This window comes from Nicrophorus vespilloides, unplaced genomic scaffold, assembly GCF_001412225.1.
Source record: "Nicrophorus vespilloides isolate i.1.1-1 unplaced genomic scaffold, Nicve_v1.0, whole genome shotgun sequence".
Taxonomy (NCBI): Eukaryota; Metazoa; Arthropoda; class Insecta; order Coleoptera; family Silphidae; genus Nicrophorus; species Nicrophorus vespilloides.
The window spans coordinates 212,474-239,860 of record NW_017098369.1 but is presented as its reverse complement, the minus strand read 5'-3'; the positions used below and the strand labels follow the sequence as shown (position 1 = coordinate 239,860).

Sequence of the window (27,387 nt, the reverse complement as noted above, 5' to 3'; positions counted from 1 at the left end):
GTAAACAAACTCTCTTCAGTATTTACAATCAATTGAAATAGTTAATTTCTTAATTATGAAAACGTAATTCAAAGTAATAGTATTCTAAATATCTTATAATCTAAGCCAGTTACCATTTAGGATTAAATAATTGTGCAACTAATTTCGGCTTTGAACATAGATATGTTTATTTAGATTATACAATATTTATCATTATATTTCCAGTACATTTATAATGCCTGTATATTATATAATATAGAACTTAATATCCTTGTTGATTTTCAGTCTTTGTCTTTGATTCCTATTAAATTCTCATGCAATCCTAATTTGGACCAAAAGTCTACTGGCCGAAGTCTTTCTTCCTTATTATTTTTCTAATCCCTTGGATGTAAATTATTACAGATGTAAACTAAATTTGAACTAAAAATAAATTGGAAGGATATTTCAAATATATATTATATTGTCCGATAGTTTCATATTCTTAGGTATTATGAGCTCATCTACATACACATCATCAAGTGTTTTGAGCATTACTTATGTTTTTCAATATCGCGATGATACGTGAGGTCTAACAAAAGTTTGCTTAGTTGGCTTTTTATTTTCGGAAACAGCCAGAAATCACATGGCGCTAGGTCCGGAGAGTAAGGAAAACTTGTGGTATACCACACTGGCCAGTTTCCAGTGGGATAGCCGCTACCACTTTTACGCTGGTAAATTAAATTGATACCATCACTTTTGTTGCTGATTTTTATGTTCTTGATTTAACTGGGAGATTTGCACCTTCTGCGCTCCATGCCATGGACTGCTGTTTTGTTTCCGGATCGTACTTATAGTACCAAGATTCATCACCTATTACTATTTTCCTAAAGGTGCTAGACTCTATTTTCAAATTTTTCTAAGAAATATTGGGCAAAATGAACACGTGCCTTTTTTTTGGTCATCATTTAAAATTCGTGGAACCCATCGTGCGGATTTCTTCGTGTAGCCCAAGTGATGACTTAATATTCTCAACACAGCCATGGCATTGAAGCCCAGTTCATCACCTACCATTTCCTGTGTCATTCTTGGATTTTTGTCAATTTTTGCCTTCACCAGGGCTACATTTGTGTCGTCAGTGAAAGATTTCGGGTGACAGAAAAATGCCCGGTTTGGAATATTCGAAACCACTTGGAAATAGTCATAAGAGATGATGCATTCACTCCATATGCATTTTGGCATTCCTGGAAAATTGGCATAGGCTTGAGTTGACCTCGAAATCCGTAAAGAATGGCAAAACAATTTTTTGCAGTGTTGGTAGTGGAATTTCTACCAACATTATATAACTAATCTTGCATTTTCAACTACCCATTCTTGAAATTTGACATGAAATATCGTTAGACTTTAACAAATTGAGAAACAACTTTTGTTTTTTTTTCAGAAACATATGTATTTACGCCAAGTATGCGAACTTTTGTTAGACCCCACTTAAACATATGATTATATATGAATTTAATTGAGACATTTTCCTTTTTAGCTAAATATTTATATTTCGTTTAAAAATGTTTCAAAAAAATTATTCGCAGCAAAAATTGCATTGTTATAATTACTTGTTGATTTTTACTCAACGTTGCAAAATGTTCATATATTTTCTCAGGTCATTTTAATAGTTTGCGTGTTTCATTATAGTAACACGTATTTAACATTTAGTTACCGCTTATTTAAATAAAGACGTTTAAAAATCATCTTTGAAGATGTTCTTACAAAGTTTCTTTTTAAGAAAGAGTACATTCCACCTACACTTGGCTATCTGTGCTAAATGTTTTAGAAAGTGTTATCTATAAACAAACAAGCAAATAAAGCTGAGTTAAATGTGTTAATGACGATATTTTTAAAATTTGTTAGTTTTGAATCGAAATATTTTCTATACTTCTCATATTTTTCTTAGTATATTAATTATTATTTATTAATATTATTAATAATACAAATAAATTTTAGAAAAATTAAACTAATGTATTTTAAGTTATAATATATTTAAAATTTCCTATTCATAAATATAGTTTATTTTTGGTTACACAATAAATCACAGTAGTAGTGTTTTGAAATTATTTATTTCTAAAAAAATAGTCGAGACTTGTTATTGTATTTCTGTTAAAAAAAAGAAACATTTTAGACAAATGTTTGCGTGAGATGTTAATATTGTTATAGAATAATATGGCGTGAACCGTGTGCATTCGGTGTCTTTGGTCATTTACTTGAAGCTGGTAATAAAAACTTGGGTAACCGGTTGGCGAGTAGAGGGGTTTCCATAATGCATGTTAGATTTTTATGTCTGCTAAATCTCAAAACTGGACATTTAAAAAGCCTCTGCATTTTAAAATAACCTCCAATTTCTCACACACAAAGTAAATACAAAAGGTTCTTTCATTACCTTATTTTGAATAGTTATTAGCTAATTATATATTGATTTGTTGTTGTTATAGAATGATTTGTTTAAAAATTATTGAGAATTTTTGCTTCAAAGATTCATATTACGGTTTTTGTTTCATACTCAGAAGATACATTTTAAAATTAAATGAGAATTAATTATTTGCTATGTATTATAGGAAAATATAGACAGGTTACTATAAAATTAATATCCAAATAATGACCATTAAACGCTACCTATTCTTCCTGCGTAATGCCAATTTAATATGGCTATTATCCGGATACAAGCCACAGGTAGCAATGGGCCCCAATTACGTAATAGGCCGAAAGGGAGAAAAAGAGGTAATAGTCAAACCCTAAGCCTTTGATGGTTATATCTCTCATATATTTTTTGTTAACCTGATCAGAAGGGTGGCAAGCGAAATCGCTGTACGCCCACCTGTTGAATGGTTTCGGTGGTTGTCCGAAGGGCATGCTCCTCTCGGCCGTATCCCGAATATCCGTCCAACCCTTCCTCCAACCACTGCATGCAGTTCTCTCTCATATTATTATTATTTTTTTTATCCTCCGGGTTTATTTCGCTACCTGTGACATAAATTTCAATCCATTCACGGGTGCGATGAAAGGGATGGCAAAATGAGGGTTGCGAATTCTATTACGGTGTAATTAATGTGGGTAAGAGTGGACAAATAGTCCATCGTCCCCACGGAACGACCAACACTTGCAGACGACGGTGATGGGACGCTGTGTGTATGTGTATGTATGTATCATCATCCTACGTGGATGGATGTGGATGGTACGGTTATTTTTTGGCGGGAAGATGGGAGAGAAGAGATCTTGTCCTCGCGCACCGCACTCACATATACAGCATGCATACATGTACACGCACACATACGCCACACATGTACTCACATGCAGGACGAAAAACCAGTTTCGATTTTTTCCCCAACCGCCTCCGCCCCTTTGCGAAAGCGTTCGTTTATTCTTCTTTCTTTCTTGTTCCTCTCTTCATTTTTTTTTCTCCTCCTCTTTTCTCTTCTTCATATTATTATTTCACTTTGTATTCCTCTCTTCTCTGCCCTCCGAGGAGCCGAGAGAGGAGCTAGAATAACCTGTTTCGCGAACTGTTTTAGCGGGAACCGAACAGAAAAAGAGAGTCCATCCAGTTAAATGGAATATCATCTTTGCCGGTTTTCTCGTTTGTTGCTTGCTCTATGAGATTTTCGGACACCGCTTGTCTTCTTAAAAAAAAAACGAAATGAAGACAAAGCATTGTCAAAATGTATATTCTTCAAAAAAAAAAACCAATTGTATTCTTATTTACTTTTAAACATAACTTAATTTTATATTAAATTTTGAAGTCTATTAAATAATTTGATCTGAAAAAGTCTATAATTTATGAAAGATCTTTCTAGAATTTTCTGTGCAAAAATCATCAGAATATAAATATTTCTTATTGGAATATACAGGATCTTATTGTATTGTATTCTCATTTGCAAATAATATAAATATTCTAAAGATTTTTATGAATTAATTCCACAAAGTTTACTTACTTATTATATTCCATTGTAATAAATATTTCTAATTGGAATATTTGTGTTATATAATCTTCCAATTAGAAACATTTATGTAACAAATAAAATAAATGTATACTATAAACTATGATTCAATTACTTTAACATATTTTTATTGTAATTATTTTTAATTACAATATGAAAATAATATTTATACGTTCAAATTCATCTATGTCAAGAGTTAAAGTCTCTAAAAGTTTTTTTTCAAATATTTAAACAATTACTATTTGTTGAATTGCTGTATTTATATCAAGTAAATATTGCCCATTGAAATATGCATTACAATTTATTAAATTGGGATTTATACATTTATCCACGCTGAGCATTACACGAGACATAAATCAAGGATGCTAACTACTATTAATTATCATGGAGTCTCGTGATACTGAAACTAGACTTATCCTGCGACAGCACAGTGTGCTGCTAGAATAGTAAGTAGGCATGTAAGGTATATAAGTCTCAGGTCACTCTTAGTGTCGATGCAGCTTTAGGTTAAAATTTTACCGCATTGTAAGACTTGTAGTAATTATTTATATATGCATATTTACATTAGTTACATAAAATATATACATAATTATATAGAATATAAGATGTATTAATGGTAAATTTCTATGAAATTCTCAGTTTTATTATTATTTAAATAATGAATATATACAATTGCATAAAAGTTTTGTTTTGGAAAGACCGTTTATCCTTTCCTTACACGCACAATTTTCGTATTTAATATGACTTAACATCTAGATAAAATGCAACGCAGAAAATATGTAACTGGTACGAGTGCGCTAATTGGCGAACAAATGTTCCGAGTGTCCGTTTCACGTTATGTGCTTTTCTTGTCTTCCTGCCGTATTTCATTTTCTTTCCCTATATTTGCGCAATGAAATTTCCGATTCTTATAAGAATGCCAATTGTTTGTTGCGTGCATGGCTTTTGTCTTCCTCTTCTTTCTTTTCTTTTTCTTCCTCTTTGTATGGGTTCTCGCTGGTGGAAAAACAGATGTGGCGGAAATGGGGCAGACGGTTGTGTGTGCAGTAGGTATGAGGAGAGAGGTTGCATAGGCATCTTATTTATAATCAGATGAAATAATATAGAACCGGAAGTATGTAACATGCTTCAAGTTGTTCGTCGCAAGAAGCGCGGTTTTTACAACTTGCGGTTGTACCGACCCCGAACACATGTTTTTTGATATATACGTGTATTATATAAACGCAGGGAGGAGAAGCATACGAAGAGCTTGCAATTTCTTTATGCTGGACACGTTTCTCCTCCTCGTATGCATTGTTTTGTTTGTTTGAATGCAATTGAACAGGGAAAGGGAACATAGTTCATTGTTCTCCTATGGAAAATCTCTAAGAGTCTAGACGATTATTTTATGTAAAATATTTTTTGATAATCCTTGTTGCTACAGCTTCTCAATATTTGACAAGTAACATATGAAGTATCATGATGTACATACTACCATAGCAAATAACCAAATTCCTACAAGTATACATAGAAAGTATAGCTTATTATCACTTTGGCGTTAACTACGAGAAATCTCGTAGATGAAAATATTCCTCTGAACGCCCACTACCAGTGGCAAATAAATGATCATTTCCCCCTCTATAACAGTGGTCGGCAACCTCAGGCTCTATATGAATGAATATGGCTCTTTTCGATATTAAAAACTATTAGTTCTATAGGTCGACCAGCGGACCATTGGTTGATCATCACTGAATGTGGCTCCCTAACAGACAAAATCTTAAAAATGGCTCTTCTCTACACAATCAAGTATTTTTGCTGTCTTCTAAGGTTATAAACTCCTTGACTGGTCGAGTTTCAAACAGTACGGTAATATTATGTTTTAACAAAACAAACTAAGCAATAAATAGATTACTTATACAAATTGTTATTTAAAAAAGTAATTTTCAGAAATTATATTTTTACTTTCTAAAAATATTATATAATAATACAGGAAATTTATATGAATCATAAGCCTACCAAGGCGATATTATTACCATTTTTTTCGCATTGTGAAATTGAATCATGTATTTAATCTTATTTGCTATAATTGCATTTCTTGCAAAATTCACATTTAATTAATATTTTCTTCTATTTCCAATTATTCTATTTTCAACTTAGTTTGTTTAGTTCACATTTTATTATAATAATTGATTAGATATACTATCAATTTACAAATTATAACGTAGTTATTTTTTTTCCAATAAATTAATGACTATAATTATTATTTATTGCAGACTCATAGTGAAATTATTGTAGCCTTGCAAACTTTCAGTCAATTATAACTCGATTTCCATCTCAAATTCGAATATTATTGCCAAGTTGTGCACATCACGGTTGACAGCACAATGAGATTTTACGAAATTACAATCTCTTAGTTCATAAACGTTTATCATTTTATTGATTCATCGTCATACATAAATTTTGTATATTTTTGTTATTACAACTTTTCCTATTGTAGCTGAGGTTAATTTGAAAGAATGATATACTAATAACCGTTGATTACGTAACAATCAACAGCCATATGGTGATTATACCATGGAGAATGTTGTTGTCGATGCCGGTGACTGCTTTGGTATGCGACTAGTTTTAGTTTATAAACGTTCCATTGTTTTCGGATATTTAACAACACTATCCTTAAGAATATATTGAGTTTACCGTATTTTCCCAAGTTGACGCTCCCATATATAAGACAAATCTTAAATTTGGGGATAACTAGAGCCAAAATTTCCAAACACTTTATAAGACTCAGCTAGTTTTTAAACCCATTTTTTTTTAAAGGGATGCATTTTATACTTAGCGAAATACGTTTTTCATTCTATATTTATTTAATTTTAACTGTACTCACTTATTTTTAAATTAATAAAAGAAATATTCTGGTGATATTTCATCAAAGTTTGTTTATAAAATAAAATTGAAAAGAGAAATCACTGATATGTTACTATAATATTATTGTTATCTAACATAATATATCACAATAATAAAATGTCTAGAGAATATAGTACAAATATATCTTAAGATCTTTTATAATAGTAGTTATATATTACTTGGTAAATATTCCAATGAGAGTACATTTTTTTTATATATAATAGCTGTTAACGTTTATACTAAAAAATATTAATATTATAAGATTTTAGACTGATTGGTAGATCATGATCAGATTTAATCATATTTTCACAATTAATTAATTAGCAGATAATCAACTAAGGACGTCAATTTATTATATATTTATTAGATAATTTTTACTTTAAACACAAAAGGACAAAATGTATTGGTAGAATAATGGAAATTGGACATTACATCACAATACAATAAAACTAAAATATGCTTCATATTAGAGGGACTAATGCAAATTGGCAGATATACATTTTTTAACACCTGTCCACCTATAATAAGTGTAATTGTTGTCCTGGACACCCCATATTTTAACCCTCAGAACGCCCCTAGATTAATATCTGTATTATCGATATTTTAAGATATTTAAGTTATCAAAACTTTATACCAAGCTATAATTAAAAATAAAGATGTTATCAAAGATAAATAGTCGTGATATTTGTGGGAAAATATTATTTTTAATGGTTAATTATAATTTAAAAAAAGGTATGATATAAATCTATTGATTTCACAATAAATTGTTAGAAAAAAAATCACAAATAGAAGATTGGCTGTGGAGATTTATAATTTATTGCTTCGTAGTATAAGAAAATCAATAACCCTTAAATCCGACTCACTGCAGTCTGGAGGTATAAAGCGTTCCAATAAATATTACCTAACCTGATCACAAACAACTGCTGTAATTTAGAAATATAGATAGAAGTTATATATTTTATAGCTAGTTTGAATTGTCAGCAAAGTTGAAGAATATTTACTGCTAAAACACATTTGTTGCTTAAAAATTACATGATTAATATAAGTTATAAAACTCTTTACAGATTGATGTCATTCTGTTAGATCAAATGTAATCATTATGTATATTCGTAAAATCCTCGTGGTCAGTGGTTAATCTAATATCAATGAAAGTTTTCAAAAAATGTCAATATATTGATTTTTCGAATTTGGACATGAACCAGTAATGCCTGTAATGCTCAAGGGTATACGGTAATGGGGGGCCATGACTTTGGACCATCTACGTATCTAAGAAAGAATATTTGAATTAGAATTCGCCCTATTCCATCATCTCTACCGTCAGTTACTGAACTGTTGCCTAGCGCCTAAACAGTGCTGAGATTCGGACAATGGGACCTTCGGACCTCAGTCCCGATATTTCTAGCTACGATACTGACACAATTATTTTGAAATGTTAATGGATTCTTTGAATGGATATTAAAACTGGATAAGGAGCATTTCAACGTTATTGTACTACTCGATATAAAAAAACCATTACGATTAACAATTCACTGCATGCAATGTGTGCTGTTTTTTTATATAACACATCTAACGATAGAAGAATGTTGAAATCGAATCTGTTATTTCTCTTTCCATTTCATTAATGCCCCTGTTTAAGAAATAAGAATGAAATATTTAAGATGTTGACCTTGTTTCTTGCATACTGAATAATACACAAACGCATTATGAATTCTGAGTATTGAAAAGCGTACGTGCGTTTTTCACTGGAGTGAAAGATCGTCCAGAGACGTAAATAGTGTCTTGATGAATTTTAATCGCTTGTAAACACATTTTCTGTTTATCTAATATACTTCTGCTTCTATGCACTTGTACCACTTCTAACAAGAATATGAAAACCAAATGCAAGAAAATTATTTACATACTGAAGTTTCTTGAATTTATTTATTTTAAGAAAGAGTGTGCTTATTTGACACAAAATTGTACTTCGTTTCATCTATTATCGGCTGTGAAGCAATTAGCTTATCTTTATGAGTGGCGAGTGCTTCTAATCTGTTCTTAAACACAAATTTTCGGAAGCATTTTTTTTTGTGCTGTGATATGATTATGTAAACATATTTTTGTGTAACAACACAAAATACAAAAAATAATATATAATATTTAATGATGATTCTAGGATAAATTTGGATGATTATCCTAGGTCAAGGTGAGTATATTAATTCAATAAAGATTAGAAGACTATAGGAAAACCATTTCTAATTGGAAAACTATTTTCATACTTAAGATTGTCTATTTTAAAAGACTGGAAGAATATAGGTTAACAATTTCCATAACATTTCGTAATGATGATCGTTTATCAATCAATGACTTTAGAAATAATGAAAGATAACTAATAAAATATAGAATGGAAAGAACGAAAAACTAGCCTAGCTTCAAACTATTATCCGAATGAACAAATTATTTTTAAAGATAATAGAACAACAAAATATGTGATGGTGTAATCTAAGAAAGAAAATTATTTTTAAATTTAAATATTTACAAACTGGAATATTAGTAGAATTGTTTTGAAGTATATTATATTTTAAAATAACTATTATATTAATTTGATTATAATTCTAGGATAAGTTTTGATGATTATTTTTGCAGAAGGTACTTGTTACACGAGAAATGTATGTTCTCTAACAAAGATTGCCTATTAATGAATTGACTCGAGGAGTTTAAATGATTATGCTAGGTCAAGGCCTACGCTGCAGTTCTAGAGATACTGGAAGACTAGAAGCAATTTACAAGAGAGGAGAGCTTTCTGTAATGAAGATCATCTAACGATTAATATACTGGATATGTTTAGATGCCTATGGTGCAGATCTGGAAAAAATGGAAGACTACCTTGAACTCTATTTTAAGGGTAGATACATATTTTAAGTGAAGAAGTTTTTTTTTGGAGTTCCATCAAATATTGATCAAGTTTAGATGAATAATATAAGTTACAGGTTTGGAAAGAATGGTATATATAAAGCAATTTCAATGAGAAAATAACTATCTCTAATGAAGGAAGATCATCTATCGATTAATTTGAAATTTTAAATGCTTATGGTAGGTGAAGGAGTATGCTACAGATTTGGATATTATGGAAGACACCTTGAGACATTTTCGATCTATTATAAGATAGGATTATCCTAGGTCAAGTAGTTCTAAAAAGAACAGACTACTTCAAAAAATAATAGAAGAATTATGATTTTGTTGGAGTGAAATATGAAATAGGATGATTATGCTAGGTCAAGGTGTACGCTTCAATATTGTGAAGAGTGGAAGACTAGGGTCATCTAGTTTCAACGAGGAAAATAGTTTCCCGAATGAACCAATCGGCTATTAATTAATGGAGTGCATTGAAAGAGAATAGCCGTGGCCTTAGAGGAATTTTAGCATCCGCATAGCCAAGAAGGCGGGCAGCCAGGCGAAATAAGCATGCAAGAAGAGAAGAGAGGTTGTATGAATAAAATGTCTGCAAGCAAGCAAAGCAATGCAAAGCTATGAGAGAGCAAGCAAGAACCGAGCGGTCGTTAAAAGCAGAAAGAATAAAGAATGCAATATGTCTGTAGAGACGACGGCCCCGGCGGAGGACGGTGGAGGACGGGCGACGGCGACGACGGTTCGAAATGGCAAAAGACTGGTTTTGCAACGGGGAAACCGGACGGGCCGGCGCATGCCCGTATCGCCGCCGCACAGGCCCCGCACCGCCGTCGAATGGGAATGCAAGGCGTCGCGTCGGCCAGACGACTTGCAAAACTACCGATATTCTGCAGAGTGCACATTGCATTGCAGCCGCGGGAGTCGGCACTACATCAAATTTTTCTATTCCAATTCTACAAAACGTTCACAAAAATTCTTAACCTCTATCTGCACGCATCTACGTAACACGTTTGCATCCACGGTTCTCATCACAATTTGTTTTCATCACTCCACAATTTTTATATTTTTTATTCTTCACATCTTTTAATTATTATATTTTATTTTTTTTTTAAGTTTTGTTTAATTCGTTTCAATTTTATACTTTCGTTTCGATGTTTGCAACGTTTTTCAACCACACCAGTTCATAAAATTTTGTTCATCAGTTTCGGTCGCGGATGTCAGTTTAGTAGTTCTTAAGTATTATTCACGCAATTAATCGCATCTCGTCTGACGCGTTAGGAGTTATTAATTTTTTTATTTTTTTTTATTATATATTATATAAATATGTTTGTTGTGTTTGTTGAAGTGCATTAAAAGTGTTTTCATTTTTCATTACAAGGAGTTTAAAAACAATCTTTAACATTTTTGGTACGTATACTTTTCCAATTATATCTCGCTACATGTTAAGCTTTTCGCGTTGGACGTATCGTCCAATGGGAGCCTAAGCTAAGTTCTTAGCATCTCAACTTAGCAACAAGCGCTGCTGCCGCTGACGCCAAATATTCAAATTAGAATTCGCATTCCTTCTTTCTCGAAACATCCTTTTCGAAGAAGCAAAAAAAAAACCCTGTCTGTTGCAAATCTTTTTGTTATAAACAATCCTTTGATTGTTTTTGGTGACGAGTCGCAAAATCGCGGCGGGAGGTTGCCAAAATAGCTGCGCTTTTGAGTCACTCTATATTTATAGTAGCGACGAAAATTGTTTACTCTTTCCAAAAAAAAAGATCGCTTTATTCTCTCCTTCTCCAGCGCGTCTCCATACAATCTTTCAATAATTAACTCTTATAATTAACCGCAGAGCAAAAACGTAACGTGCAAACGTTATTAAACAAACAGACGCTGACAAAAAAAAATAGATAAAAAGACTTGTATAAATATATATAATAAAAACGCTGCGTATTTCGTTTCGTGCTTATCGGTTTAGAAGTGGCGTGGCTGCTTGAAATACCTCAAGTACCTAGTATAATAGAATTAAAACCATAATCCTTTCATCATGTTGGATATCCAATAGCAAATCTTATTGGATTCCCAACTTTTTTTTTCTTCAAATTTAACATTCGCGCTTCGCTTTTAACTTCGACCACAAGTATTGTTCTGCAGCGTTTCAAGGCCTCGACTATGGTTAATAAGGAGTACTCAAGTGCAAGACTCCATATGGCATCAAGCTGAAATGCGTTTCGGCTTCGCGAAGCGGTTACCAGACGGTATTTAGGTGCGGCCATCAGATAAATTCTTTAATTAATGCTTTTTAATGCATCATTTTTAACGAGGATTAAAACAGATCTTTAAAGCGATCGCGGCAACAGATAAACCTTAATAACACGTACATTATTATTATTTTCTTATATTTTTAATTATTATTTTTTATTAAAAAAATGCAAATGAGAGTGTATCGAAATTTTTCGCCCCGAATCTTATGAAATGGGGTTGCGCGAATCTTTTAGAAACGTGTTTCTAGCCGTCCCCCTGACCGTTGTAATTTATGTGTGACCGGACAGAATCCAGACGAAATCCACAAACCCCAATTTGCACGTACAAATGGACCACACAAACGGTGTTCCTTTTAATGTGTAGGATGTGTTAATCTGGACCATATATATTATTTATAATTACCACCTACTTTATCAATTGACGATTGCAGCCTAAAAAAAAGGTATTGATAACTTTGTGATATTAAATATAAATTGAGTAGTAATGTAACAAACATTTTGTGATAATAATGCTATCGGTATTATTTGTGCTTCATAAATTAATTTTTGTGGTAATTAGTAGATATTGACGCTTTGACGATACACTCTTAATGTGTATACTTGCATCATATTGTTCGATGTAACCACAAACCGATTGGTTAGAGCAGACAACATCTGAATCATCGCCCGCAAAACCGTTGTGTATGTTTTCGTTTTAATCTTGTGCTTCCTGTTTTAATTTCAAGTATTTACTTCAATTGAGGATCTCAGTATTTTCAAATTCGTGACAAACTTAAAATTAGGATTTGATCGCTAGGTTTCCCCCCATTCATGTTTGGGACAGCATCCATTAATTGCATGTTAGTACAAACAACATTATTAATCATAATATGCACTGAACAGTATTCAACGTGTCAAGTATATTAATGCTTGTAATAGAAAATTAAACTCATTTTCTTATCATATGGTGATAAGTACACATAAAATGTCATTAAGATAAGACTTTATTATATACATTCATTAATTTCCTTTTGCTTAAACAACTTTTTTTTAACTTTTACAGAAAATGTTATTTAGTTCACTTATTCAATTATTGTCGACTTTTTATAGTTTCATTATAGGATAGTACAACTATAATTATGCAATATGTACTAACTACGTTGCACGTCTATATTTACGTTTCAAATTATGAGAATACTCGTTTGAACTTTGACTATTCCTTTCATAACTGAATGCACAACTACCTTTTAATTATATAAGAATAATATTAAATCATAAACGGTACAAATTAAATCAATTGATTTATGATTCTCATACATTTTTATTGAATTCAAAATACATACATTTAAATTTGTATCAATTAATCCATTTATTTAGTTTTATTTTAAAAAAGTGATGATTAAAATAAAAAAAACATTATTATTATATTCTATTTGTTAGTTTTGTATCATTTCCAAGTATTTTGTTATTCATGCTCATAATATGATATGCGGTTAACTAGTATTTTCTGGATTATAGTGATTCAAAGAAGGAATTCTTCAATTAAACTCATTTTATGCAGCGGTTTGAAAGTCAATCATCGGAAATATTTGATTTGCATAAAGTTGAACTAATTTTATTTAAGACTGTTTCAGCAAAACTAATTTTGCATTTACATACTGAGTGTTAATTAATTAAAATAATTATATTCAATTAAAATCAACGAACCGACTGTTTTTTTTATAATAATAAACAAACATTTTCCGTTTTGGTATAAATTTAAATATTTCATTAATAATATTTATTGATTATTTTTTATTCTTACTACTAAAATATTTGTATTTGTTGGGAACATTGAGAATTTTGAAGTTTTTGACTGAAATATGCCTTTAAGTAATTTGAATAACTGAGATGTTTCTATAAGTAAAGTGAAATAGTTTTAAAGAATATATAAATATTTGTTTATTTGATCTATTTAACTTCTTTCGAACATCGATTAAGTTAAGAATAGGTTTACCTTCGATGCTACATGCAACAACTTGGAACAAGTTCAATTCTCTATCTAAAGATAAACCATAACATAAACCTTTCGCGTTCTGTTTCTACTAGCAAACTTAGTTATTCAATTCTATATTTTTTTTTGCCGCGAATTCAAGTATATTTCATAATTCGTTATAACTCAAATACTATCGATAATTCCAAAATGATAATAGACCCATATCAACATGATACACATAATGTTTACATAAACTTGCAAGTAATAATAAGTATCCAATGAGGAGTCCTTCAATATATTTATACTAAAATATGGCTATGATAACCGTATCGGAATTCCCAGAACTCCGAAGGAAATGCGTTTCAATGACATAGGTTATTAACGTCGCTACTTGAATTTCAATTATTTGCGAATTGTTATGTTGTTTTTTTTTTGGCGTAAATCAAATTATTCATTCATTTATACAAAATAATATTTTCACGAAAACAACTATGCATATCGTCAATGCTTTGTTTGTTTGTTATCAATTTATGCAAAGTAATTAATTTGAATAATGTTTGGTATTTTCACGGTTACAAATGACGTGGAAGAAAGTAAAAAAAAGCAAAATTTGCGCAAACGGATTCCCCGCTATGTGTGTAATAATAATGCCGGGAGATGTGTAAAGGAATTTCCCATTGTGCTCGCGAAGTTCACACGGGCATTCAATTAACCCTTTTTTATATTATTATATAAGGGTAGGGAAAAGTGGGATAATGCAGACAGGTTTTTCTTTCTTCTTTTCACCCCGAAAATACTCGCGCGCATACACATACAGCAGACATACGCGATGTCCGAATATACATACACATACACATATGTTTGTGTGGATGCTCGAAATTCCCATTTATAAAAAGCGTAAATAAAATTATACTGTATAATTTTGCGTGTGATTTTTCTGTTTATCGAGGGTAATCCTGTTCACGTTTGAAAGTGTTAAGAATTTGAATTTTAAAGATTTGGAGGGGTTGTGTTTTTTTAATACTGGTTATGAGTATCGTCTAGTTTGGTTTTGGTGTGCTCGAATGATGCCCGCGAGGAACTGTGTTGTTATGTACATTCAGGGTAATTAGTGTTTGTAGTTTATCTTAAATTTATCTCAATTCATAGAAAACATATGCAGACTGTTTGTCTTATCTCAATGTTAGGTCTTAATAGTAATAGAAAGTTTATGGTTCTTAGTATTTAATATTATATATAAGTTATTTCATTGATTTTATTGAACATCTGTTTGATAAAATGAAGTCAACACTAAAATAACTTTATAATCAATTGCTCTTTAAATCATTTTCTAAATTAAGTAAAGGTAAAACATAGTTTCACTTAAAGATTCACATTTTATTCTTAATTATGAATCTTATCTTATAGGTAGCAAGTTATAATTTTAGCAAATTGTATGAAAATATTAATGTCTGTTTTGATTATATACAAATTCATGCGATTTTTAATGAAGCAAGTGACATTTTTACTGAAGACTAGTAATAAAAATTTCAATTCCAAATATTCTTCCACGTGATCTTTATACTAAATGTAAATAAAAATCCAATAGTTTTAATTGAAGTTTAATAGTTTAAAGAAAAGTTTAATTTGATGGTAAAACTTATATAAATTCATATGGATATTTTCTATATAATTTCAATCTTTTAAAAAAATCTAGTTAAATATCCAAATTTTACTAAAAGCAAATGCAGTTAAATAAATAAAGGGCGATGAACTAACCGTGGATCCATTATATAATTAAATTTAACATTATTTGAAAAATATATATTATTACTCTGTCATTTATTTGTTTAAAAATATCAATATTTATATATTCTTTGGATTTAATCATAACTATATTTAATTATTTTCTATATCTAATTTTTATTAATATAACATTAATATGCACAAATTTATGATAAATATAGTTAATTTCAGTTTTGTTTAGTTACTCTAAAAATAGTCGGAAATATAATCTTGGCTTGAAAACAATGGGAGATAGGAAATTTTGCATATACACAATTAGTCATGTTAACACAAATAGTTCATTATTTTTAACTCAAAAAAGTTGAATAACATTTAAAAAAATACTGTTAAATGATTTTCCTACTGTTTAAAAATAACTATATAATGTTATATATAATTATAATTTTGTATCAGTAATAAAAGTTTACTTTACTAAAAATAAAAAATAGTAAATGTTGTTTATATTTTGAATACAATATATGTAACAATTAAGTATAATATCAATTAAGTATAATATAAGTTATGTTATTATAAATTTGAATTATATTTTAGTTCGATTTAGTTATATATTTATCTAAAATTTTGTTGAGTATTTTCATAAAGAAGTTAAACTTTAGCTCATTTGATCAAAACAGCAGCGAGCTGTGTATATTTTAAGCGTAATTTGGTATGCAGCAAATGTTTTTAAAATGTACAACGAACAAAATACAAAAATATTTACATTGGCTGTTGACAAGAGTTTGCCAAATAAAAGCGATGTTTGTGCAAACCCAGATTTCAGCACCAAATGATCTAACGGACGTATATATTTTTTTATATATTTTTTATCAGAAATACTGCATTGATAAGAAAAATGTTGGAGGAAGATGGAGAAAAGCGAGGGAGAATGATAGACTGAATAATAGTGTCTGTCGGATAATTGTAAAAACAAAATAGAAAGAATGATCAAATCATCCGCGATGACGGCGCAACTTCCATGCGGCGTCCAACAGAAAATGGATTATCCGTGGTCATGAATCTTCCAGCCGCGGCACCCCTTATCTATTTCTGGTGCATTGTGTTGGATGCGTCCAAGTCATGCCAGGTCTTTCTGCCCCGCTTTACGTCGCCGCATGCCTTGCCATAGCGGTTATTTGAAAGTGGTGCGGGCAGTTTGCGCAAATGCATTTCTGTACTTCGCACTCATGTGTCTTGCATATTCGCGGTCTCCGTCGATTACGCTTGGTATGCGCGCAACGTTGCGAGGCTAAACCCTTGCGCGTCGCTTTGCGAACCCCGAAAGCCAGCGGTCACGTTGACGTTGGTCGAGTGTTGCGTCCGCCATTTTCAATGTTAAATTATATATTTTGATACTTTTCCCAGGTACGTAGACGCTTGAATTTGCGGCGGTTGCCGCCGCTTGAGGTGCTTGAACATCTCCACTGCCTCACGTCCTTTGTCATTGCGAAAATCCGCTGTTTTTATGACGCCGATGCGTATGCCCCGTGCCTACCGTATGACCAGTAGGCTTATACCGCTCCTCGCCCTCTAAACCGTTGCTGTAGTTACGGTCATGCAGCCATACGCATCTGAACCCTTCTCGTAATAGCCGATTGCGCTGTCATCGCACGCTAAAGCCGATCAGACACTTTTCCTGAGGTACCGAAAATCCTACCGGCTTTTCATCCATGGCTTCTGTCACCTCCCACCACCACCGACGCCGGTCATAGAATTGGCGGGAAATTCCGAATTCGAATTTGAAACAGCCAAACCTCCTCCCCACTCTAAAAAAAAAAACAAAACCGCGCGCGTTTCTCTTTTCCCCGCCACCGCAACTTTCGACGATAAACAAAAAGCAAACTCGAAAACAATAACAGAGCGCAAAACGTAAAACACATCAAGCAGTGATGTTTACGTCTCGATTCTGACAGTCCGGCAATTTAAAATAAATAATATTTAAACAAGTTAAATAAATCATATTTTGTTTTTCCAGCTATGGCAGAAGGTAATGGTGAATTACTGCAAGACGAATCGATGAAGATTGACGTGGAGGCCGAGCGTACAGAGGATTACCAAAAGTTGATTGAGTATGGACTGGATGAGAAGGTGGCGGCTAAGCTTGATGAGATTTATAAGACTGGGAAACTTGCACATGTCGACTTAGATGAGAGGGCTTTAGATGCCCTGAAAGAGTTCCCCGTAGATGGGGCTCTGAATGTGCTTGGCCAGTTCCTAGACTCCAATCTGGAACATGTATCTAATAAGTCGGCATATCTGTGTGGTGTGATGAAAACCTATAGGCAAAAGAGCAGAGCCGGATCAAGTCAGGGAAGTGCTACCCCAGCTCCTGCTGCTGTTAAAGGTCCTGATGAGGAGAAAATCAAACTTATACTTGACAGGACTGGTTATACATTAGATGTTACAACAGGTAAATAAATACTTTAATATTATAAATAAGCTTCTAGAAGTTGCCTGCTCAGTGTTGCCTTTTTTTTCTGCTTGAATGAATTTAATTGCAATTTAACTCAATAACAATAATCATATGCCAAGGTCAACACATACTAAATTGTCTCAAGGACACTGATGCACTTGCCATTGCATGAAGCAAACACCTACAATTCATTGAACTGATATTTGAACATAAAAGCAACTAACTATAAATAATAAAATTATAGTCGCTTAAATAAATAATTTTGTAATTTCCTAGCCACGTATTAGGAAGTTTATATAATTGTATTTTATAATCAATAATAATAATAGGTGTTTGTATAAGGCGTGTAGTTGCGAAACAACGCGTTAAATGCACGATGAGTCATTTTCAGTATAACGCAAACTTATTTTTACATCACCATATATATTTGATAATTTATTTCTTTTTGTTTTAACATTAAAATAATTGATTTCTAACGAAAACAATTCTATTGGACATAAAATAACATTGGAATGAAAACAACAGAATGAAATTTCATATTACATTAAAAATAGATTATTTTTCTGATTGTATATAAATAGAAATATATACGTTCTTTATTTACGTTAGATTTAAATTCACATTTTGAATGATAGTAATTTTTTAGTTTGCGTGCGCATAAAAAATTTGAATGTTGCGCATTGAATAAAGCGACATTTTAGAAGTGTATTTAGATTTTCAAATTGTTTTTATACAATTTTGTATATTTTAGGGCAAAGAAAGTATGGTGGTCCGCCACCTGGCTGGGATGGTTCTACACCTGGTGCTGGCTGTGAGGTATTTTGTGGCAAAATACCGAAGGATATGTATGAGGACGAACTAATTCCACTATTCGAGGAATGCGGAACTATATGGGACTTGCGCTTAATGATGGACCCTATGACCGGAACTAATCGCGGCTATGCGTTTGTCACCTTTACCAATCGCGACGCTGCCCAGGTTGCTGTACAGAAGGTAAGAAGGTGGTGGTATGATACACGAGGCAAGGAAATTGTATATCCAGAGTATCTGTATTTGTACATATACTTCATCAATCAATATCGTTTTATTCACCTTCATTTTTTTTTGTAGTTACATTAAGTTTTCATTGGTTAGCTAAGTTACGTATGAACAATTACGTGTATACTCTGCATATTTACAATGACATAAAGTCATACTAGGTGTGTTCAATGTAGTGTTTATTTTTCATTTTTGGTGTGTACTTATTAAGAAAGCAAAACATAAGGGAGGTTTTCATTTAGTAGTCAGTAGAATTTTTTTTTGTGTTTCTTTTAAGAAGCTGGATTTTGTTGTTTTCAATTGACTCCCGCTCATATTTCGTTATATGTAGTTATGTTTTATTTTCTTTTTTAATGTTTCCTTGATGTTAGAATTTGTGTTTTCCGTTCCAAATCTTTGTAAAAAACTAGAAGGTTTGGAACAAAATGTGAAAATTTTATATGTGACCGAGCTTGTGGATTAGTTGCGAACCCTCGTAGCTTATCCACTGCAAAGTCACTGGGTAGAATGGTGAGATTTTGTAATTGGAATTTAAACATCATCTCGATCAAAAAAATCTTTTAGTCTACTTCTATTTTTATTTTGCCGTTGTATTTGTTGTACGAAATCTCACCATTCTACTGTTGTTGCACTCTAATTGGCATTCTCTATTATAGTGATGATGTGTGCCTACTGTAGTCACAGCCGGCAATTGAGAGTTGCCTTTTGTTGCAGCGGCTCTGACCACGGAGCATATATTCTATCTTCCCATAGCTTTGTCCTTGATGAGAGCCCTTAACCAAATTTAGAATCAGTTTTTTTGAAATTGTTGAATACTTAACGATCGAAAAAAAAGAAGAAACTCGGTTTTTTTAATTGGCTCTAGATATACTGGTGTATTTGGTTGGATTCAAAATATTTGTTTTTCAGGTCTCCTCTTTGCATTAACATACAAAGGGGCAAAATTGTGAAATGGCAAATCTTTATTCTAAATTCCTTTTAGTAACAACAGGTGTTGGGTGTTGTACCGGATGCGGATGTGTTCCAGGCCCTTCGGGTAGGCGGTAGCAGCGGGTTCTAAATCCATTTAGACGAGAGCATGCCCGTTTAACAGTAATCTGTTTGCAGCAAAATTTAACAATCTGAATCACTAAATTTTATTATTTTTATTTCCTATATTATTTTTATTTTATTTTTCAAAAACGCTAAAATTGATGTGGCTATACCAAATTCTGGCATGTTTCTGTTTCTTGACCCACAGCTCGATAATCATGAAATCAAACCCGGCAAGACTCTGAAAATTAACGTTAGCGTTCCGAACCTTCGGCTATTTGTGGGCAACATACCAAAGTCTAAAGGCAAAGAGGAGATTCTGGACGAGTTTGGTAAATTAACAGGTAAAGTGCATCAGTAGCTAGTGGCGGCCGGCTGCCGGGCTCAGTCCTTTGACAAACAAACTTCCTGCCCAGTCCTTCCCCTTGCCCCAGGCATAAATTGGCTACCCTTCCACTGTTCTTGCAGCTCAATGATTATGAGATACGGAAAGGCAAAAAGATAGGCGTTACCATATCTTATAACAATCACCGATTATTTGTCGGCTATATTCCAAAGAACCGGGATAGAGACGATCTCTTCGAAGAATTTACCAAACACGCACGTAAGTTGAAAGAAACCACCCTATAAATATCCCTGGAATGCGTTAGTCTGCGCCTGAGCAATGGGTAGGGCAGGGCCGCTACGAGCATGGGAAGGGTAGCAAGGTCCAATGCGATGTATTAGATATTATTATTATTTATATGTACCCCCAAGATAGACTAGTGCAGTGGACTTTGGTGCCTCTTCAGCCAAATTAATGAATTAATGTTGTGTGGCTTTCTTCATCCATCATATTAATAATCTTTGTGCTTCTTTAGCCGGTCTGATGGAAGTAATCATATACAGTTCGCCTGACGACAAGAAGAAGAACCGCGGCTTTTGCTTCTTAGAGTACGAATCCCACAAGGCTGCGTCGCTAGCCAAAAGAAGATTGGGCACCGGACGCATCAAGGTTTGGGGCTGTGACATTATCGTCGACTGGGCGGATCCGCAGGAGGAGCCAGACGAGCAGACCATGTCCAAGGTGAAGGTACTCTACGTCCGCAACCTGACGCAAGACATCTCCGAAGAGAAGCTCAAGGAATCCTTCGAGGCCTTCGGGAAGGTGGAACGTGTAAAAAAGATCAAGGACTATGCCTTTATTCATTTTGAAGACCGGGACAATGCAGTGAAAGTAAGAATTTTGTTTTGTTCATGTTCTACACATTTTTCCATCGTGCTTGTAAATAAACCACGACATCCGTGTCCAAACGATACTAATTGCATTCACCACAATAGGCAATGGAAGAACTAGATGGTAAGGAAATGGGTGGATCAAACATAGAAGTCTCTTTAGCCAAACCTCCGTCCGATAAGAAGAAAAAGGAAGAGATTCTACGTGCAAGGGAAAGAAGAATGATGCAGATGATGCAAGTGAGAGGAGGGTATGTATCAATATCTCACCTTTTCTCCTGCACCCACAACAATCATACTAATTTTCTTGTTTTTCACTCGAAGCAGTATGGTGCCGGCAAATATGCCCCTAAGAGGTCCAGCTGGTCAAGGACCAAGAACTGGTACTGGTATGAGGGGGCCAATGGGCCGAGGAGATTACGGTAAGCAAGCGATTGAACTAAACTTAAACACTATTGGTGAAAACGCGTGTTATCTAATACAAAACACATTCCTTAGTCTGCTTGTTAGTCAAGTAACTATTCTGTTGTGCTAAAAAAAATATTAAACGAACACTGAGAAATAATGACGGAAATTTAATCTGAAGTTGTTAAAGGATGCATTTGGTTTGGAAACGAAACTGCTTTTATTTGATAACTAAAAATGGTGTGGGGAATATCATGCAGGGTGAACAAAAGTTGATGTCACGAAACTAAAACCAATGTCAATAATATCCGTTGCCTCTGTGTATTCTAATCGTGTGTGAAATCATCTTGTGCACATCCTGTGTAATGCTGCCATAATATTAATAATTAAATCATGAGAGTACGCGCACTGCTGATTATTAGGTATTATTAATACATGCTAAGGTGTTGGGGAATATCTGTTTTGGCTGATGAGAAAATGACGACCAAAAAAAATGCATACTTTAACACCACTGCACACACGCATACCTTTTGGCACTTTATTTTTCCTACACGTTGCTGCTAATTCAATTCAATCAATGAACCAAAGGTAATGCAGATAGTACTATTGAACTAACACAAACAAAACAAACATTTGTATACATATACGAAAGAGACTAATTTAGTATTTTGTTTTTCTTAACACATTCTAACATTGATTTTGTTTAATACCATTTTTTTAGCTAATCTTTCAGCACAACCATATGATTAACATCTTTTGGTACTACCACTGGCAATGATTGATGATTGTTTTCTGAAAGTGATGTTTGTTGCGATACACATATAAACACACCGCACAGAGCGCTTTTTTCCTTTAAAAAACATATTGCAAAAAACAAAACAGTTATCCATTTATTACAGGTCTGGCTGATCGAATAACATTGACTAATTTTAAAAAGTTGTGTTTCTTATCATATTTTTTTCTATAAGTCTTGTTGTTGTTGTGCTGTGTGTAGACCGCTGATGATGGATGAGTTTTGTATGTGGTTGAATCGGATGAATGTGAAAGATGATGAAAGTAGAGATTGTGTTTATAGCATGCGGCTGCCTGGGGCACCGCGAAACATTGTCGAGAAATCATGAGTTTTTCAAAAAAAAAAACGAAAAAAAGGGCTACTACTACTATGTACCAAAATTTTTACCAAAATCAACCAATTGCAATGCACGCGCTCCGATTTATTCTTTCTAACTGCATGTGTCTTGTCTTTCTTGTGTTGTCGCTTGCAGGAGCGGGTAAGTACTGTGCTGTGGTGTGGGGTATTATTATATTACTACTTAGTATTACTATTTTGTTCTGCATATATATATCGCTATATATATGTTATATAAGTATATATGTATTTATATACGTTATGTTATATTGAAGTGTAGGGACCACTGGCGAGAATCGTTACTTGACTCTTTTTCCCGGCATGCTGTTTTAATAGTAAGGAGACATCTTACTCGGAGAAAACAGTTTACGAAGTACACGAAATTTCAGAGAAACAATTAAAATCAAAGAAAAAATGAAGAAAGAAATAAGAAACCAAATCAAATCTAAATTGGCTAAAATTGGGAATATTATTGTGTGTTTTATAGATTATGATTACGACTATTACGGTTACGGGGATTATCGAGGCGGCTACAGTGACCCCTATTACGATGACTTTTACCGGTATGAAGAGTACTATTATGATTACCCGCCGGCACCACCGCAAGCTCGAGGGAGAGGCAGACAGCCACAACCGGTGGGTGGCCTAATTTATAAAAAGCCCCATATATTATTTATACTTTATTATACTACTATATTTTTTTATTTATTTATTATTTTTTTTTAATTATTTTACTCTACAACCATTATTTTATATTATACTTCTCTATAATTGCGGTATAGTTTGACTGTGGCACAGTGTCGGCAGCTGCCACTAACAGCCGCTCTTAACACACCATCCCAACTCACACATTGTCTTAATTTCTGTGTCTAACTGCCCGACGCTTGCATGGAAATAAACAGAGAACGATGGGAGAGATCACCCCGATTTAAACTAAAGTACTATTATAGTACGGAGAGACGATGATGATGATGATACGGGTCGCTAGAGTATATTTCATACATGAATCTCACCGTTTTTGACTAACACAACTTGGACACTTGCCACAATCAAATATCATATCTGAACCACGGCCTACTCGTACCATACTTGCGAAGCCAAAACAATTTGTGCTTGCCGGGAAGAGATTCATGTCAGGATTGATGCCAGGACGATGCCGAGAAGAGCCGCTTGGCTCAGATATGATGTGCTCTTAGTTGCAGGGTTATCCAAAAGTTTTCCCGGAGCGGAGGCGCAGGACGAGACGCCGCCGCCGCCGAAACAAAACAAAAAAACCACTAACAAACCAAAAAAATTATATATAAAAAACATTTATTTCTGCTTAATTCGCAGTGTGTTCTTTAGAAGGTCTGCCGCTTGTTGTTGTTCGTCCGTGTCTCTCACATTGCCAAATTTTTTCAGTTTATTAAAAAAAAATATAATACGAAACCAAAAATCAGACAACCGACAAGTGGGTTGTTCCACCACCGCTTCTGTTCTATAAACCACTACTTTATACTATTTTTTTTTGCTTTTTCTTATATATTTTTTTCGCTTTAGTGCTTTTATTAGAAGCTTTGCTTTCGCTTTGTGATTGGCTGTAGACAGCCGGACATGCTGTGTAGCCGAGCCCTTGATTTATTATGTTTTTTGGATAACCCTTTTCTAGAGCTTCCGCAAATTCGATTAGTTTAAGAAGTTTGATCTTCAACTTTTTTCAAAAAAAAAAAAAAAAAAAGTGAAGGATTACTCTTAGATCAGGGTTAGCTATGAACGGAGTAAATTTGAGACCAATTTGCGTTTCAGGTATTGCATCCGCAATACTTCGATCGACCCATCCCCCCAGTAGTACTTAGTAAAACGCTGCATGTTCGTTTTTTCTCTTTGTTTACCGCTTCTTTTTATCATAAACATATTGTTAGAAACTTTAAATTGATTGTCTCAAATCTATTTCAGTTCGAGTGACCCACAGCCAGCAACATGCGATTCGTTCACACAAATAATCGCATTTTGCTGGTTGCAAACAAATTTAGGATTAAGATGATTGTTTTTTTTTATTAATGCAAGCGCTTGCAAATTTGTGATTTTCTTCCTGTTGTTGACATTCGATGAAGAGATGCGAGTTGCGAGCGATTGCTGAATATAAAAAAAGAAGCCCAGTGCCAAGTGTTTTCATAAGAGACACTACTTCTTACTGATATGATTTTATGTTGACACTTAGGAACTGGATGAAACGAATACATTGAACTCTACAAGTGTGTACTACGAAGTGAACAGTGGGACACAGGTTTGTTCCAACCCTTTCTACTAACCTTTTTTTTTATTTATCTACCGTTCAGATATATTGTTTCCGTTTTATCACATATCCCCATATTCTTTTCTCTCATACTTTGTAAACATAAGAAACTGAGTATTCTTCTATTCTACATTTGTATCTCTCATGAAGCTTTTGTGTGCTTTTTATGGTACTAAATTAATTTATTTTTATTTTTTTTTTGTTAATTTTTCAAATTAATTTTCTTAATTTGCATTTGGTGGCATCTATTCATTTCACTTTATTTTTTTCTGTTTATCAATTTCCCAAATATTTATTTGATCCAATCACTTTTGATGAATGCGACCGTTCCTCCGAATCCCTTCTCTATCCCTGAGTGTTACTTAATTTGTTATTATTTAATTATTTATTTTTTTCATTTATTACGGACTTATTATTAAGTATTAAGTAACACGCAAATCCTAAGTAGAAAGGGTAGAGCAGCGATTGATGTAGTTGATGTGTTTTTTTTTCGGCTGTGTTCTTGTGTGATTCGAAGTCGACCACACCAACGATCCGATTTCTTTATTTCTTTTTGTTTACTTTTCAGTATTTGTTTTTCATAATTCAAATTATAATCGTGTAAAGTGCAGTTGGTGTTGTCGGTTTCAGTGATTGTTGAATTTTCTTATACGACATTTTTTTTTCTATACATTTTGTTCATACAAAGTTCTTACGGACGTGGAATCCAGATTTTGGGTACTAATATTGTTGATGTGTTTTGTGACAGGCTGGCCGTGGGCGTGGGGTGGTGGCACGTGGCCGGGCCGGTGGCCCCCCAGCCCGTGGGGCAGTGGCCAACAGAGCGGGCCGGGGAGGAGCAGCAGGGGTGCGTGGAGCACCACGCCAAGCCGCCCGTGGGGGGGCTCGCGCCAAGGGAAGTTTACCAGGTAAATTCGACAATCATCTTTGTAGTTTTTTTAGCGTTTTTTTGCTGTATTTTTATTTATTTTGCCTGAAAAACATATACAAAGTATTTTGAAAACAAATAATTTCAATTTAATTTAATTGTAGATAATACTGTTAATACTAGATCTTATATCAAGAAATATTACATAATTTGGATAATAATCAACAAAAATACGCAGTATAATTTCGAACCATTCTAAAATTTTCATTTTTCTTTAACATCACTAAAACTGTAAATTGTTGTCTTTGGTTAATTATTACGATTTCATAGTGCAAACTAATTTTTCAGAAAGTCTAATTGCATTTATAAGTACATGTAATGGAGACAAAAGTTATCATAAAAGTATATACATATATATATAAATTATATAAATATTTGCGTTGATAGTTCAAATACTTTGTATATGTTACTTAATATCGATATATCGTTGCAGGTAATGTAATGAATGTTGTTTCATTTTCAGCTGTTTTGTTAGCTACAGCATAATATGATTTTCGGAGTTCCTCTTACCCTGTATGTATACAATCCCATTAATCCATCATAGTCCTATGCATTAACCACATCTTCCTATTCTCACCGCTGCAAGTAACACGGGTGGGTGAGCTGCTAGACGTGTGCTTTGATATATATGTTATATAAGGTGTTTGGTTTGTGGTCCACCCAACTGCTGTTCCCGTGTTCCTTGCACGCATCTCTCTGTGTTCTTCTATCACCGAGCAAGTGGTTATCTAAAATGTACATTTTTCCAGCAGGTAAGCGGAAATTCGACGGGGGTCACCAGAACCAGGGGGAGTCAAAGCGCAGATACCAGAGTAATTGGGGTAGTCAGCCTCTGGCGCAGCAGCCTCTGGGTGCAGCAAATGGAGAACAGTGGTATCAAGACTCGTATCAATCTTGGAGTTAAAGTATTTATGTGAACAGAGTGCACCCACGGTGGGACTGAAATTGAGTGGCCCTGCGTCTGGGCAGCAACAACATCGACGTCGGGTGGGATAGGGCTCATCCCTTCCTTCGGGGGGGATGGATCCGTCCACTGGCTAAGTGGAACCCATGTACGTGAAATATCAGCTGATGGTGTCCTCCCCATACCTTTCTGCATATTAGTTGTCTTTTTTTTTGTACTTGTTAACTTTTTCTCATTCATTTCATTTGCTCGTATATTATATATAAGCGTTGGGTTATCTAAATTATTATTTTAAATTGTAATTGTTTCATTATTATCTTTCTCTATTATTATTACTATTTTGTGTCCCTTATTACTATTTACTATGATACGAT

The 27,387-nt window shown here is 33.5% G+C and overlaps 1 protein-coding gene across 15 annotated transcripts; it reads left to right on the top strand.

The window, feature by feature from the left end:
* Positions 1-10,824: 10,824 nt before the first annotated feature.
* On the top strand, positions 10,825-27,165 carry LOC108562271 (heterogeneous nuclear ribonucleoprotein R). Of its 15 annotated transcripts, none has more exons than XM_017920557.1 (12): positions 10,825-11,117; positions 17,650-18,084; positions 18,839-19,080; positions 20,626-20,761; positions 21,018-21,373; positions 21,478-21,623; positions 21,697-21,794; positions 23,394-23,542; positions 25,107-25,172; positions 25,930-26,089; positions 26,573-26,622; positions 26,859-26,940. In XM_017920557.1, exons 2-11 carry the CDS (start codon positions 17,652-17,654, stop codon positions 26,593-26,595), a joined length of 1,809 nt encoding a protein of 602 aa, XP_017776046.1. In that variant the 5' UTR covers positions 10,825-11,117; positions 17,650-17,651; the 3' UTR covers positions 26,596-26,622; positions 26,859-26,940. The 15 variants fall into 15 exon arrangements, with proteins under 15 accessions (XP_017776046.1, XP_017776047.1, XP_017776041.1 ...); XM_017920558.1 differs by having other exon boundaries at positions 26,862-26,924; XM_017920552.1 differs by lacking the exon at positions 26,573-26,622 and having other exon boundaries at positions 21,700-21,794; positions 26,859-27,165.
* Positions 27,166-27,387: the final 222 nt, after the last annotated feature.